Source organism: Moschus berezovskii, chromosome 16, assembly GCF_049115385.1.
Source record: "Moschus berezovskii isolate FMDL1 chromosome 16, NW_MosBer_1.0, whole genome shotgun sequence".
Taxonomy (NCBI): Eukaryota; Metazoa; Chordata; class Mammalia; order Artiodactyla; family Moschidae; genus Moschus; species Moschus berezovskii.
In genome coordinates this window covers 4,331,902-4,344,634 of record NC_142475.1, presented here as the reverse complement: position 1 = coordinate 4,344,634, position 12,733 = coordinate 4,331,902, and the positions used below count along the sequence as shown (strand labels likewise).

The following is a 12,733-nucleotide window of genomic DNA, read 5'->3' as shown; positions in this document are numbered from 1 at the left end:
GAAACTCAGAGGAGAGCATAAAGTGTTAGTATGCATGAAACTGGTAGCTCTTTAAACAAAAAGCCTAAGCTGGATTCCATTCCAATGGCTACCGATACGCTGTATGTCTTTATGGACATTACATCATCTTTCCTTCTGTTTCCTTGTATTGAAAGAATTATAGTATCTATAGTATCTATTTATCTACATGAGAATTAGTAACGATTCAGTGAGCAACAGAAAATAAAGGCTAATCAATAGCTTGAGCCCTCTATGGAGAGTATTTACTGCTAGGGAATTATTTAGATAATCAAGTATGATTCAACTAGAAAGCCAGCTTTAGGTATATTTTATGAAGCTTAAAAAAAAGCAAGAATTTATTCTCTTCAAATAAGCTTAACTAATTTTCCTTTGAGCTGGGTTGATTTCAGATGAATGAAAGCAAAGCACTTGATTTTGCATACTTATTTCTACTGAGTGATTGTGTTCAGGACGGATTCAATAAGCACATGAGATTAAGATTTTATTTCAGATTGAATGAATAGCAGTCTCTCCATGCAGTATTTCTACATATGACTTGTAAACTATCTGAGCCACCGTTTCTATTTTATTCATAAATACATTCAGTAAACATATCTGCCATCAATCAGATCATGTGCTTACCCTTTCCAGTGTGGCTTCACATTTAAAAACTAATTCCTCAGAAACAGTCTTAGTGACAGTGTGGAAATCGTGGTAGTTGTGTTAGTTAACGTGCCTGTCAAAGCCTTAATTGTTTTGATTTGATTCCACAAAACCACGCAAGGTTAGTTCTTCCCAGTGTGCAATTTTATGTGTGCCAAGTTTAGCAACTTATTTTCTTATATATAGGGATTTGATGTCTATAAATTTGCTTGGAGAAGTTAGAATTGTGTGATAAAGACTTGATTTTAAATTCTCCACAGATTCTGTAGTCACATTAGACTTGCCTTTTAAAAATAATTAAGTGGTGAAAATTGTAATGGCTGAGAGTTCAGATGGTACAGTTAGATTGGTCAATATTATTTTTACAATTTTAAAAACGTTTATGTTAAAACAGTCATGTAGCCTGTATGATACCAGATCTGTTGCTAGGTTGAATGGACTCAATGACTTGAAAAGGTGCTTTTTATTTCTACATGTATTTATATCAAATGATAAATTAATTTTAAATGATAATTATGATCAAAGATCTCATCCAAATTTTGGAGAGAGGCTCCCTATGATATATAATGACAACAATTTCAAAATAAAACTGATATGAATTGTGACATTTGGCTTAATGTGACACTTTATTATATGAACAAATTAGATAGTAGTGAAAGTGCTGATGGCACTCTTCTGAAATATCATCAGCAATAAAGTCCTGCACCGCTGCTTTCTTTCTAAGCAGAACTTAAATAAATCTGTTTAATGATCCTATGTATTTTCTTCCCTCCAAGTAACACTATATTCCTGCCTGCTATAATCTGCAATTACTTCCTTTTCCCCAAGGAGAATGTTTCACTGAAGCAGTAAAAGCTGTTTCAGTCACAATCAGCCTCTCTGTTTCCTAAGACATTTTTTTAAATTGTAAGAATTGAGGAAGACTCTTTGATAACTGTACTGTTTTTTAGTATTGAAGCATAATGATTGCTTCTTAAAAGTGTGTCCTGGAACCCATGCATTCAAGACACCACTGTCAAAGTATATACATACATGATTGATTATCCAATTTATTGGTGATATTGTGTATGCTATCATAGTGCAGTTTAAATGATTTTGACAAGTACAGAAGAGTGTCATTGACAAGTGCAGAAACAAATGATGGGGTTTAAGCGTTCAGATGTTTTTACAGCATTTTACTGAGTGGCAGGTTGATAAATTAAAATTACAGTAGCAGCATCAGGCCTGAAAGCACAAATGCTTTAGATTACAAAAATAGCACTGTGGAAACTTTGTGTACTCTCCAGAGAAGTAGCCTGGAGGACCTTGGAAAAAATGAAACAAGTACAGTTGCTAAAAGAATCATTAATTTTGTGGTAGCACAGAGTCTAAAAAAATTTAAAAAATAGATTTTTAGAAGAGGAAAATTGACTTTACCCCCTTATCCCTTTTTCCCTGGAGACCTAGAGAAAATTGGATCCACACCATGAAAAGATAGGTTTTGAATTGGCCATTCGTGATCCCATGATGTCTGATGGGTGTATTTAAAGCTTAGAGGCAGTTTCGTGTTAACTCTTCCTTAGTTTCAATGTTACACGTGGATTTTAGCCTGTCATTCTGTCACCATGATCCCACTAAATTCAGTTGAACTTCTGTAAGACATCACTCAAGTCACTCACTGATTCTGATACTATTAGAGAAAATAATATTTCATCAGGCATTTCTTTTCTATTCTTTTTTTTTGTTTGAGATTTGATTGTTTTTAACAAATGAAAATTGCATACATTTGAGGTATACAACATGATGTTTTGAAATTACATACACATTATGAAGGACTTCCCGTGTGGCCCTAGTGGTAAAGAACCCACCAGTCAATAAAGAGACATTAGAGATGTGGGTTCAATCCCTGGGTTGGGAAGATACTTTGGAGGAGGGCATGGTAACCCACTCCAGTATTCTTGCCTGGAGAATCCCATGGACAGAGGAACTGTGGTGTTGGAGAAGAAACTTGAGAGTCCCTTGGACAAGGAGATCCAACCATTCAGTCCTAAAGGAAATCAGTCCTGAATATTCATTGGAAGGACTGATGCTGAAGCTGAAACTCCAATACTTTGGCCACCTGATGCAAAGAGCTGACTCATTTGAAAATACCCTGTTGCTAGGAAAGATTGAAGGCGGGAGGAGAAGGGGACGACAGAGGATGAGATGGTTGGATGGCATCACTGATTCAATGGACATGAGTTTGAGTAAGCTCCAGGAGTTGGTGAAGGACAGGGAAGCTTGGCGTGCTGCAGTCCCTGGGGTCTGAAAGAGTCAGACACGACTGAGCGACTGAACTGAACTGAACTGAATCCTAACAGGTGAAATTGATGTCATTCTGCTCAAGTTCTGATTCTTATGAAGTCATGCCTGAGCTACTGCAACAGTGTTCTAAGTGGCTCTGTTACAATCTCACTTTGGAGAACATTCTTCAGTTAAAAGCAAAACAGACAAACAAATACACATACAATAATTCAAAGTGAAAAGTGAAGGTGAAAGTCTCCTAGTTGTGTCCAACTTGGCGACGCCATGGAATAGTCCATGGAATTCTCCAGGTCAGAATGCTGGAGTGGTTAGCCTTTCACTTCTCCAGGGAAACATCCCAACCCAAGGATCGAAGCCAGGTCTCCCACATTGCAGGCGGATTTTTTACCAGCTGAGCCACCAGGGAAGCCCACAGCAATTCAATGACTCTACTAAATCCACAGATGGTAAATAAAGTGCATTAGTGAAAGTTCTCTGCAAACAACACTAGTTTAACCCGCCCACCTTACTCTCGCCTCTCTTCTCATGAGCCTTCAGGTTTGCTAGACTGGGGTGCCCGACACGCTTGCACAGTCAGTTCTCCCTGCCACCAGTTCTTCCTTCCAGTCCCTTCTTCTGGGGACGCTGTCCTTAATACGTCTCTATTGAATTCTTAGTTCACATGGACGGTAGACTCATGCCCTACTTTTCGTTTAAAATTTTTTCTGGACAATTTGGCTCATTTCTTTAATGTCTCAATTCTTAGATCAAACATTTTAATTCCTAAGTGATTAGTCAACACCAATCATTTTACAGTAGTCTATAATTCTCGTTTCCTTTTTGAAGCTCTTTTATAATTATCCCTAAGGTGGTATTGCTTTCCTATTTTCATGCTCTTATTGAAGTTTTAAATACTGTACTTGTTATTTTATATAAGTGTAAGCACTTTCCAAAATTGTATCCTGTCTTCATGCCATTTTTTTTCTTGTCTATCTTTCTCAAAGATCTCCAAGGTAAAGTCCTTATTCACGACTGTGCTGATTTCACTCTCTTCTGAGCTTCTTCTCCAAGGATTCAACTCCATTACCACTTTTCTAGAATATTCAAGCCTTTGGATTTAATTAGCTGGAATTTCTGTCATTCAGAAGAACTCACTTCTTTAGGAAAGATTTATAATATAACTTAGTTGTTGCATGAAGTGTTGATGACAAATGGTATCTATTTTCTGTTTACTATATGTCAGACACTGTTCTAAGCACTTTGCAATATTATCTCATTCACAACAGCCCTAATAGTTAGTTATTACCTCAAGGGAGAAAATGAAGGTTCAGAGGACTTAAATTGCCCAAGGCACCTAGCTGGGAAATGACAGAATGGAATTCAAATCGAGGAAATCAGTGGCAGAATTTAGTCTCTTACAACAGGCAGCTATGGTATAATAATGTGAAGCACCAGTAAACACAAAGTTTCAAGCAAAATGTGGATAGAAGTAAACTAATGCAAATCCTTGACCTAATAATGTCAAAGTGCAATAGCATCTTTATCACACCAGCAGAAGCACACTGAAGCTCCAAACTCAGTTCCAAGACTGCACAGAAAAGGGGAAAATATTCCCTAAGGAAAATTATTTGACAAAATGTAGGTGTTGGCAATTATATGAGGAATACTTTTAGCTGCAGAGTCCAGAGCTTTGGTTCAGTCCAGAGCTTTGCTCTTTTGACAGTGTAAGCTCCTTCTCAGCTGGACTTAGTAGAATAGGTCAGGGACTTCTCAGAGTTGCAGGAACTCCAGGCTTGGCTGGAACATGATTGGCTTACTCTTAAAGCCAGTGCTTTAACAGATAAATATAATAATTTTGATAATTTTATCCTTGATGTGTTTTTGAATCTCTCTCAGCCCAGCCTGAGAGACCATGCATTCTGAGCTATATTAATAAAAAAAATTTAAGTTCTTCTGAGTTACTTAAGTTATTCTAATACAATGAAAAAAGCCTGAAAAAAAATATTTACCCATGCAGTAAATAACCATCTTCCTAATAAAGCTACTTACAGGAAAATTCATCAACCGAAAAATTGGTATGACTCAAAATTTCAATTCCAAAATACAACTCATTCATATGAAAAGTTTTCTTTGAAGAAGGTTAACTTCATGCTAAAGAGATAAGAAGAGACAGTTCACATGGAAAATTTCACTTAGTGCCCCGAGTGTGGCTCGGTGTCTGCAGACTGTCGACACAGCCACCTGCTCTTGAAGGGAATTCATTCATTGTCTTGACATGTCCTTTTACTCTATGAATCTCAAATGTCAAGTGAACAGGAGTTTCCCTCCCCTCATCTCTTTCTTCATTATAAAGCTGTAAGACTTTTCTAATGCAAGACGTTTTAAGCTAAGATTTATATCTTATATTCTTCATTGGGACTATCACTAGATTCTTACTCCCTTTGCTGAATGCATACTTGACGTCTGTTCTCTCCCAGTTGATTTCCAAAATCAGACTCTAACTGGTGCCACATACAAGGAAACATTTACCAGAAAAGTTTTCTAAATCACTCTAAAATGTAATGTTTTGAGGATGAATAGACTATCAGCCATCTAGCACTTTTTAGCACTCAAGCTAAGCTTTGTTCTAGAAACAGTTGATTTTTCTTTTTTACTATTTAGAGGTGAGTGAGATTGGAAAATACTTGAATTTTTGAATCTATGATTTAAATGTATAATATTTATAATAAAATGTATTCTATGTGATATATTTTAATCCGTTTACATATGTAATGCATGTCACATATAAACTATATATTAAACATATTATGATTTTAAATGTAAAGCATTTGATTTTCATAAACAAAATATTTATTTATTAAATACGCCAACCTTAGGTCTAGGACAACAGTGGAATGAGCTTTATGCCCCTGAGCACAGGTGGTGGCCCCCTGTGAACCGTGGTGACCTCCAAGGTGCATCTTCTGGTCTCTTTACATCCACCCTGGTCTCTGATGGACAATTCTAGATCAATGTGTCCACCTCCGCCATACACATCCAAGACAGGAAGAGACCCATGGGAAGCTGTGTCTCAGAGATTTTCTGAAGAGATTCCACCGACCTTAAATATCTGCACAAACAACCTGTGAATGTTTGTATGGACAGGACAAGGGAGGCTGCAAACAATGTGGACGGTGGTTCCAGTTCTGGTACCAGAACTGCCTAGATAGCTTTGGAAAATACTGCATCTATTGACCTCCCTGAATTAACAGACTCAGGCTCTGGGATGAGCCTTCATGTTTCACTCTAGATTCAGGTTTATTTTTAATTTTCCCTAATGACATTATTTTACTAATATTTCGCTGGTGCATATGAAAGAAAGTTTCTCCCATACCACCACACAGTTGAAGGTCTAAGATCTGAAATTTCATTTAACTTCCTTTCATAATTCCCTAACCTTCTTCTATAAGCAAATATTTCCTTCTGTTTTAACTTTCTGTGACAGATTTTTCCACTGGAATCTTTGGCTTGAATTTATGTTTGTAATATTTAAATTTTTTATTCACAATTACTGTAGCCGAAGAATTGATACTTTTGAACTATGGTGTTGGAGAAGACTCTTGAGAGTCCCTTGGACTGCAAGGAGATCCAACCAGTCCATTCTAAAGGAGATCAATCCTGGGTGTTCATTGGAAGGACTGATGCTGAAGCTGAAACTCCAATACTTTGGCCACCTCATGTGAAGAGTTGACTCACTGGAAAAGACTCTGATGCTGGGAGGGATTGGGGGCAGGAGGAGAAGGGGACGACAAAGAATGAGATGGCTGGATGACATCACTGACTCGATGGACATGAGTTTGAGTGAACTCCGGGAGTTGGTGATGGATAGGAAGGCTTGGCATGCTGCGATTCATGGGGTTACAAAGAGTTGGACACGACTGAGCGACTGAACTGAACTGAAATGTAGCACATTTATCAAAGGAGGAATTTTGCTCCCAAATTTACATTAAGAAGAGATGCACATTAAAGTTTTATCAATTTTTTCCATTAAAAATTTAAATAATAATTATTAGTGTTCATCATTGAAATATGAAACATCTCATCCTTTGTTGCCTTCTTCTTCTTCTGCCCTCAGGCTTTCTCAGCATCAGGGTCTTTTCCAGGGAGTTGGTTCTTTGTATCAAGTGGCCAAAGTATTGGAGCTTCAGCTTCAGTATCAGGAGGAGAAGGGGACGACAGAGGATGAGATAGTTGGATGACATCACTGACTCGATGGATATGAGTTTGAGCAAGCTCTGGAAATTGGTGATGGACAGGAAAGCCTGACTATCTCATCCTCTGTCGTCCCCTTCTCCTCCGGCCTTCAATCTTTCCCAGCATCTGGGTCTTTTCCAATGAGTCAGTTCTTCACATCAGGTGGCCAAAGTATTGGAGTTTCATCAACTAGGGCAAACTCCAGGAGATGGTGAGGCACTTCAGGGAGGCCTGGAGTACTGCAGTCCACGGGGTTGCAAAGATTCAGACAGGATTTGGCGTCTGAACAACAGCAACATAAAAAGTTCTTTTGGTTTCCACATGTAAGTCAAGGGGTAATCTGTAAAATAGAGGTTTATTCTCAGAGCTATATCAGAGCTCTCTCTTGAACATACTAAGAACAATGCTAAATCCTCGATCTAAATTTTCTATTTTGATCTCCATTTCACAAATTAGGAACCTGAGGCTTGGGAGTTTAAGTAACTGCAGAAACCAATGTAACTAGTTTACAAATGTCAAAGCCTATGAAGGCAAAAGCAAATCCTATATGTACTTCTGTACATACATACATAAAAGAGCTTTCAGACTCCGTCAGGCAATGGACTGAAACATGCAATATTTAGGACTGACTTATTCATTAATATAAGTTTTACTGACTATAGAATTAAAATCAGTGTAAGGTATGCAGGGCTCTAGAAAAACTCAATCGTATATACTCACATGTCAACTGATACCACAGACAATACATCAGATTATTCATTCCCTTTAGCAAGTGACTGGATTAATTCAATCACAAATTCGAATCATGGTTCTTATAGTAGACTGCCTATTGCCTAGTAGGCTCATAAGCATCCATTATGTTCATTATCACCTCTTACTGAACGGGGTAAGGAGTGAGATTCATATATACTTTTGAACGGTCTTATTTAAAATCATTTTCTTGGAGGGGAATGGAGACATTTCGCTATAAATCAAAATAGCCAGTCAGCAGGACTATTTGGGCTGCTTGTTTCACCCCACTTTATTTTAAGACATATCTAAGGAAAGCAATATATTCTTGCTGCCACACCGGTTTTCCCATTTTGAGTAGTATTTGCAGTGATAGATCATTCTTTTCGGGAAACTTTTCCTCAGTCCTCTCATACCGAGTTCTAAACTTCTGAGACATTTAAAACAAAGATTACTCAGGGTCTGCCCTTGTAAAATAGAAGTTTGCGATAAATGGGTTTTTGTCTCAAAGTAGCTGGGAGAACAGGAAATGCCGCCGAACAACTGTGTCAGTGAGGCATGAAGAAAAGAGATTTCAGCCTCCGGACTTGAGGGCGGGACGCATATGAATTCAAAATAAAAGATCACTTCAGACTTAAAGGTTTTTAACAATGGGAGCTGATGACGAATGAAGGAAGAAGCATGGTCAACGATTTTTGGGGGTCAGTTCAACTTGACCTTTCATTTTTCATGAAGTCCTCCAGTAAATGCCTCTACTCCGTTTTCCTCTCCCAGAAGCCCCAACAATTACTGTGATTCTTCTGATTCAAATGGCCTCCTGACACTTTTAGGAGGACTAGAAGGACAGAGGGAACCGTGTTGTTCAATGAGTGAGAGAAATATTCAATGGCTGCGAACAAAGTAATAAAAGAAAACCAATGCCACCATTGAAGAATGTAACTCAATCCCATGTTTCTGGCCTTGGCTGCGTACATGTGATTTTTTTTCTCCTCATCAAATAATAGCATGATTTCTTCTGAACTAGATGTCACATCTTCCAATGCTTTCTGATATTTTATGACATCCATCTTAATGCTGCAAAAGTCCTTTAGTAAGACATTTTGGTATGTTAGTGAAAGATTACATGGTAGATCAGTGAAAACATCTTTGCAGAGTCTCAATTAGCTAAATACCTAAATACATGTGTATTCTTGTCAACGGTATATTATTATTGGAACACATTCTGTGACTCAGAATGATACTATCAGAGAGGTCAAGCGTTGTCTTACTTAATCTGCTCCAGGGTTCCTCGGCTTTGTGTTCAAAGAAGCAGTCAATGTAAGCAGTGGCGAAATAAAAGTGAAATGAGAGATGGGAAAAGATAAAGATTTTGGAGACAGATTTAGAGGAAAAGGGGAAGAAGCACTGACGGGTAGATGAAAAGCAACAGGACAAAAGTGAGCAGAGTGATTAGGAAGAGTGAAGCTGTGGTTCAGAGGGATGCTTAAAACCATCAGACCATACCTTCTTCTGATGAGATAATCACTGTGAACGTTTTTTTAGCTCTTACAGGGGATACAGGATCTCATATACACTGGTTGGTTAAATTTCTGAGATCACAAAACAGTGATCTCAAGGAGCTTTTTAGTTGTCTTTTAAAGGTAAATAGCCACATTGCTGAGGAAATGATGTATCAGTGGCAGGTTATGACCTTGAATATGTGGTTTGAGGACTGAAAACATTATCTCAGATGTTAGAGAACTGAGATTTTGAAAATTTAGACATATACTCACCCAACTGACAGGAAAGGCTCCTTTGACTCAAGTCTATGAAAAAAACATGAAAAACTTATTTTAATATAACAATTTTCTATTTTACATGAATGACAGAATTCTGAAAAATTTTCTTTTACTTGAATGACAGAATTATTATACTTGTTTGGAGGAAAATGCACAATTTTGTTCCATTAAAACACCACAAATAATATATTAAGACCTAATCTAGACTAATTCAAATTCTGGCTGGATTAATGCAGAAGCTAAATAAGATGAGAGAGACATGGAATGGAAATGTAGCATTTAAATAATACATTAAGATAATATTGTTAGTCTAATTCTGATTTGTACTTTCTACATTTATTTTCTTTTTTAATAGTAATTTGTGGAAGTTTTAATACATCTATTGATGGTAGTAGTAGTGAAGCAATTTGTAATGCCTTTGGTCAAATATAGACTGAATAATTTATTTCCAGTGAATATTTTGTAATGAAGAGAGAAGCAGCATACCATTCCTGGTCATTTATTAGAAACAACCCCACTTAGGACTGGAGGAGAAAAATTAGGGAATCCTGCCTCCTCCGTGTTTCTTAAGAGCCAGTTGTTTTTTGTGCTTATACTTTGGCCACCTCATGTGATGAGTTGACTCACTGGAAAAGAGTCTGATGCTGGGAAAGGTTGGGGGTGGGAGGAGACGGGGACAACAGAGAATGAGATGGCTGGACGGCATCACCGACTCGATGGACATGAGTTTGAGTGAACTCCGGGAGTTGGTGATGGACAGGGAGGCCTGGCGTGCTGTGATTCATGGGGTCACAAAGAGTTGGACAAGACTGAGCGACTGAACTGAACTGAACTGAACACATTGAAGGAGTTATAATCCCGAAGCTTCTGGCTACTTGAGGCATCTTATGCAAGCTGATTAAAAACCTTCTGGGGCTTACTTTTTCCACTGTAATACAGGCTAGGATTTGCTCCTAGCTAATTTTCTGATTTCACAAATTAACTATTTGTGAAAGGTAAATGAATCAGGAAAGGAGCTACTTCTAAATATTTCCTAACAATGGCTATGGAGACCAGCTGCTAGGTGTATACTGACCACTTCATTTTCATGTACATTTTTCAACTTTTAATTATGGGTTGCTGCTGCTAAGTCGCTTCAGTCATGACCAACTCTCTGCGACCCCATAGACGGCAGCCCACCAGGACCCCCTGTCCCTGGGATTCTCCAGGCAAGAACACTAGAGTGGGTTGCCATTTCCTTCTCCAATGCATGAAAGTGAAAAGTGAAAGTGAAGTTGCTCAGTCGTGTCTGACTCTTAGTGACCCCATGGACTGCAGCCTACCAGGCTCCTCTGTCCATGGGATTTTCCAGGCAAGAGTACTGGAGTGGGGTGCCATTGCCTTCTCTGTTAAATGTAGGCAAATATTGAGGACATTTTAATCTAAACCCAAGTGTTTAAAAATTTTAAGAAACTTTCATCTTTTAAACTATTTTATTCATGTATAAATAGTTGTGGGCAAATGGCAAGAAATTTAATTCAGCACCAAAACTTTACTGATCACCAGATGATTGTATTTTGACATGGACAACTAAAAGGACTATTTTAGAATTAAGCCAAACATCTTTACTTTTCTACAAGTCTAAACAATGAAGACAATAATATCGTTTTGGTCTCTATTTCATTCTGTATATGTAAAAATGGCTTATTAGAAATATGCCTTGTCTGCTTACTGGTTGAGCTGATAAGGCTCTTTCCCTAAAGCCCTGCTGCTTCGGTGAACAATATTCTAGCAGGAAGGGACTCTAGAGCAGGCACCCTAGAGTCCCTCTGAGCAACAACACTTAGGAAAGAAACAGAGAAAATCCATTGCTGGTGTTGAATTGGAGACGTATATTTATGAAACTTTTTTCCGTTACTGAATTCCAATATTATTAAGACATCCACTTAAGTTATTGGTCATATTATATGCTTGTTTTTCCCATATATTTATGATATGGATAGGCAAACAGATCTAAGAGAAAAACATTGAGGATAAACAATGAAATATGTTTGTTTGTTTTATAAGACATGACCAGTGACAAATGATCAAAAGAAATTACCTCGAAGAAACAAGGGGGATTCTATATCATGTGATTCAGGAGACTGTTTACTTATTTGGGCCATCAAATCATCATGATATCACTGCTCTCTTATTTTTTCATCTAATAATACTTGCTAAAGCTGAAGCTCCAATACCTTGTCCACCTCATGCGAAGAGTTGACTCACTGGAAAAGACTCTGATGCTGGGAGGGATTGGGGGCAGGAGGAGAAGGGGACAACAGAGAATGAGATGGCTGGATGGCATCACCAACTCGATGGAGGTGAGTTTGAGTGAACTCCGGGAGTTGGTGATGGACAGGGAGGCCTGGCATGCTGTGATTCACGGGGTTGCAAAGAGTCGGACACGACTGAGCGACTGAACTGAACTGAACTGAATAATACCTGAGAAATAGCCAACATGTGGGTATTAATAGAATCCCTCCTCCCCGTGTTTGCCAATGATTCAATGTAACGTCAATCAGACTTCACTTTAAGTGTGTTACTTGCATGTGTAAGGTGCTCGACCTTACAGAAAAACATCTATTTCTGCTTCATTGACTATGCCAAGGCCTTTGACTGTGTGGGTCACAATAAACTGGAAAATTCTGAAAGAGATGGGAGTAACAGACCACCTGATCTGCCTCATGAGAAATCTGTATGCAGGTCAGGAAGCAACAGTTAGAACTAGACATGGAACAACAGACTGGTTCAAAATCGGGAAAGAAGTATGTCAAGGCTATATATCATCACCCTGCTTATTTCACTTATATGCAGAGTACATCATGAGGAACGCTGGGCTGGATGAAGCACAAGCTGGAATCAAGATTGCTGGGAGAAATATGAATAACCTCAGATATGAAGATGACACCACCCTTATGGCAGAAAGTGAAGAGGAACTCAAAAGCCTCTTGATGAAAGTGAAAGAGGAGAGTGAAAAAATGGTCTTTAAGCTCAACGTTCAGAAAACTAAGATCATGGCATCCAGTCCCATCACTTCATGGCAAATA

General features: G+C 38.2%; 1 protein-coding gene across 1 annotated transcript in view; it reads right to left on the bottom strand.

Moving 5' to 3' along the window:
- RALYL (RALY RNA binding protein like) overlaps nt 1–12,733 on the bottom strand; it is a 412,556-nt gene that overhangs the window by 91,429 nt on the left and 308,394 nt on the right. Inside the window, exon 3 of the mRNA XM_088844683.1 lies at nt 9,660–9,692. Within this exon, the coding sequence (XP_088700809.1) occupies nt 9,660–9,692 (33 nt within the window). The remainder of the gene's footprint in view (nt 1–9,659; nt 9,693–12,733) is intronic.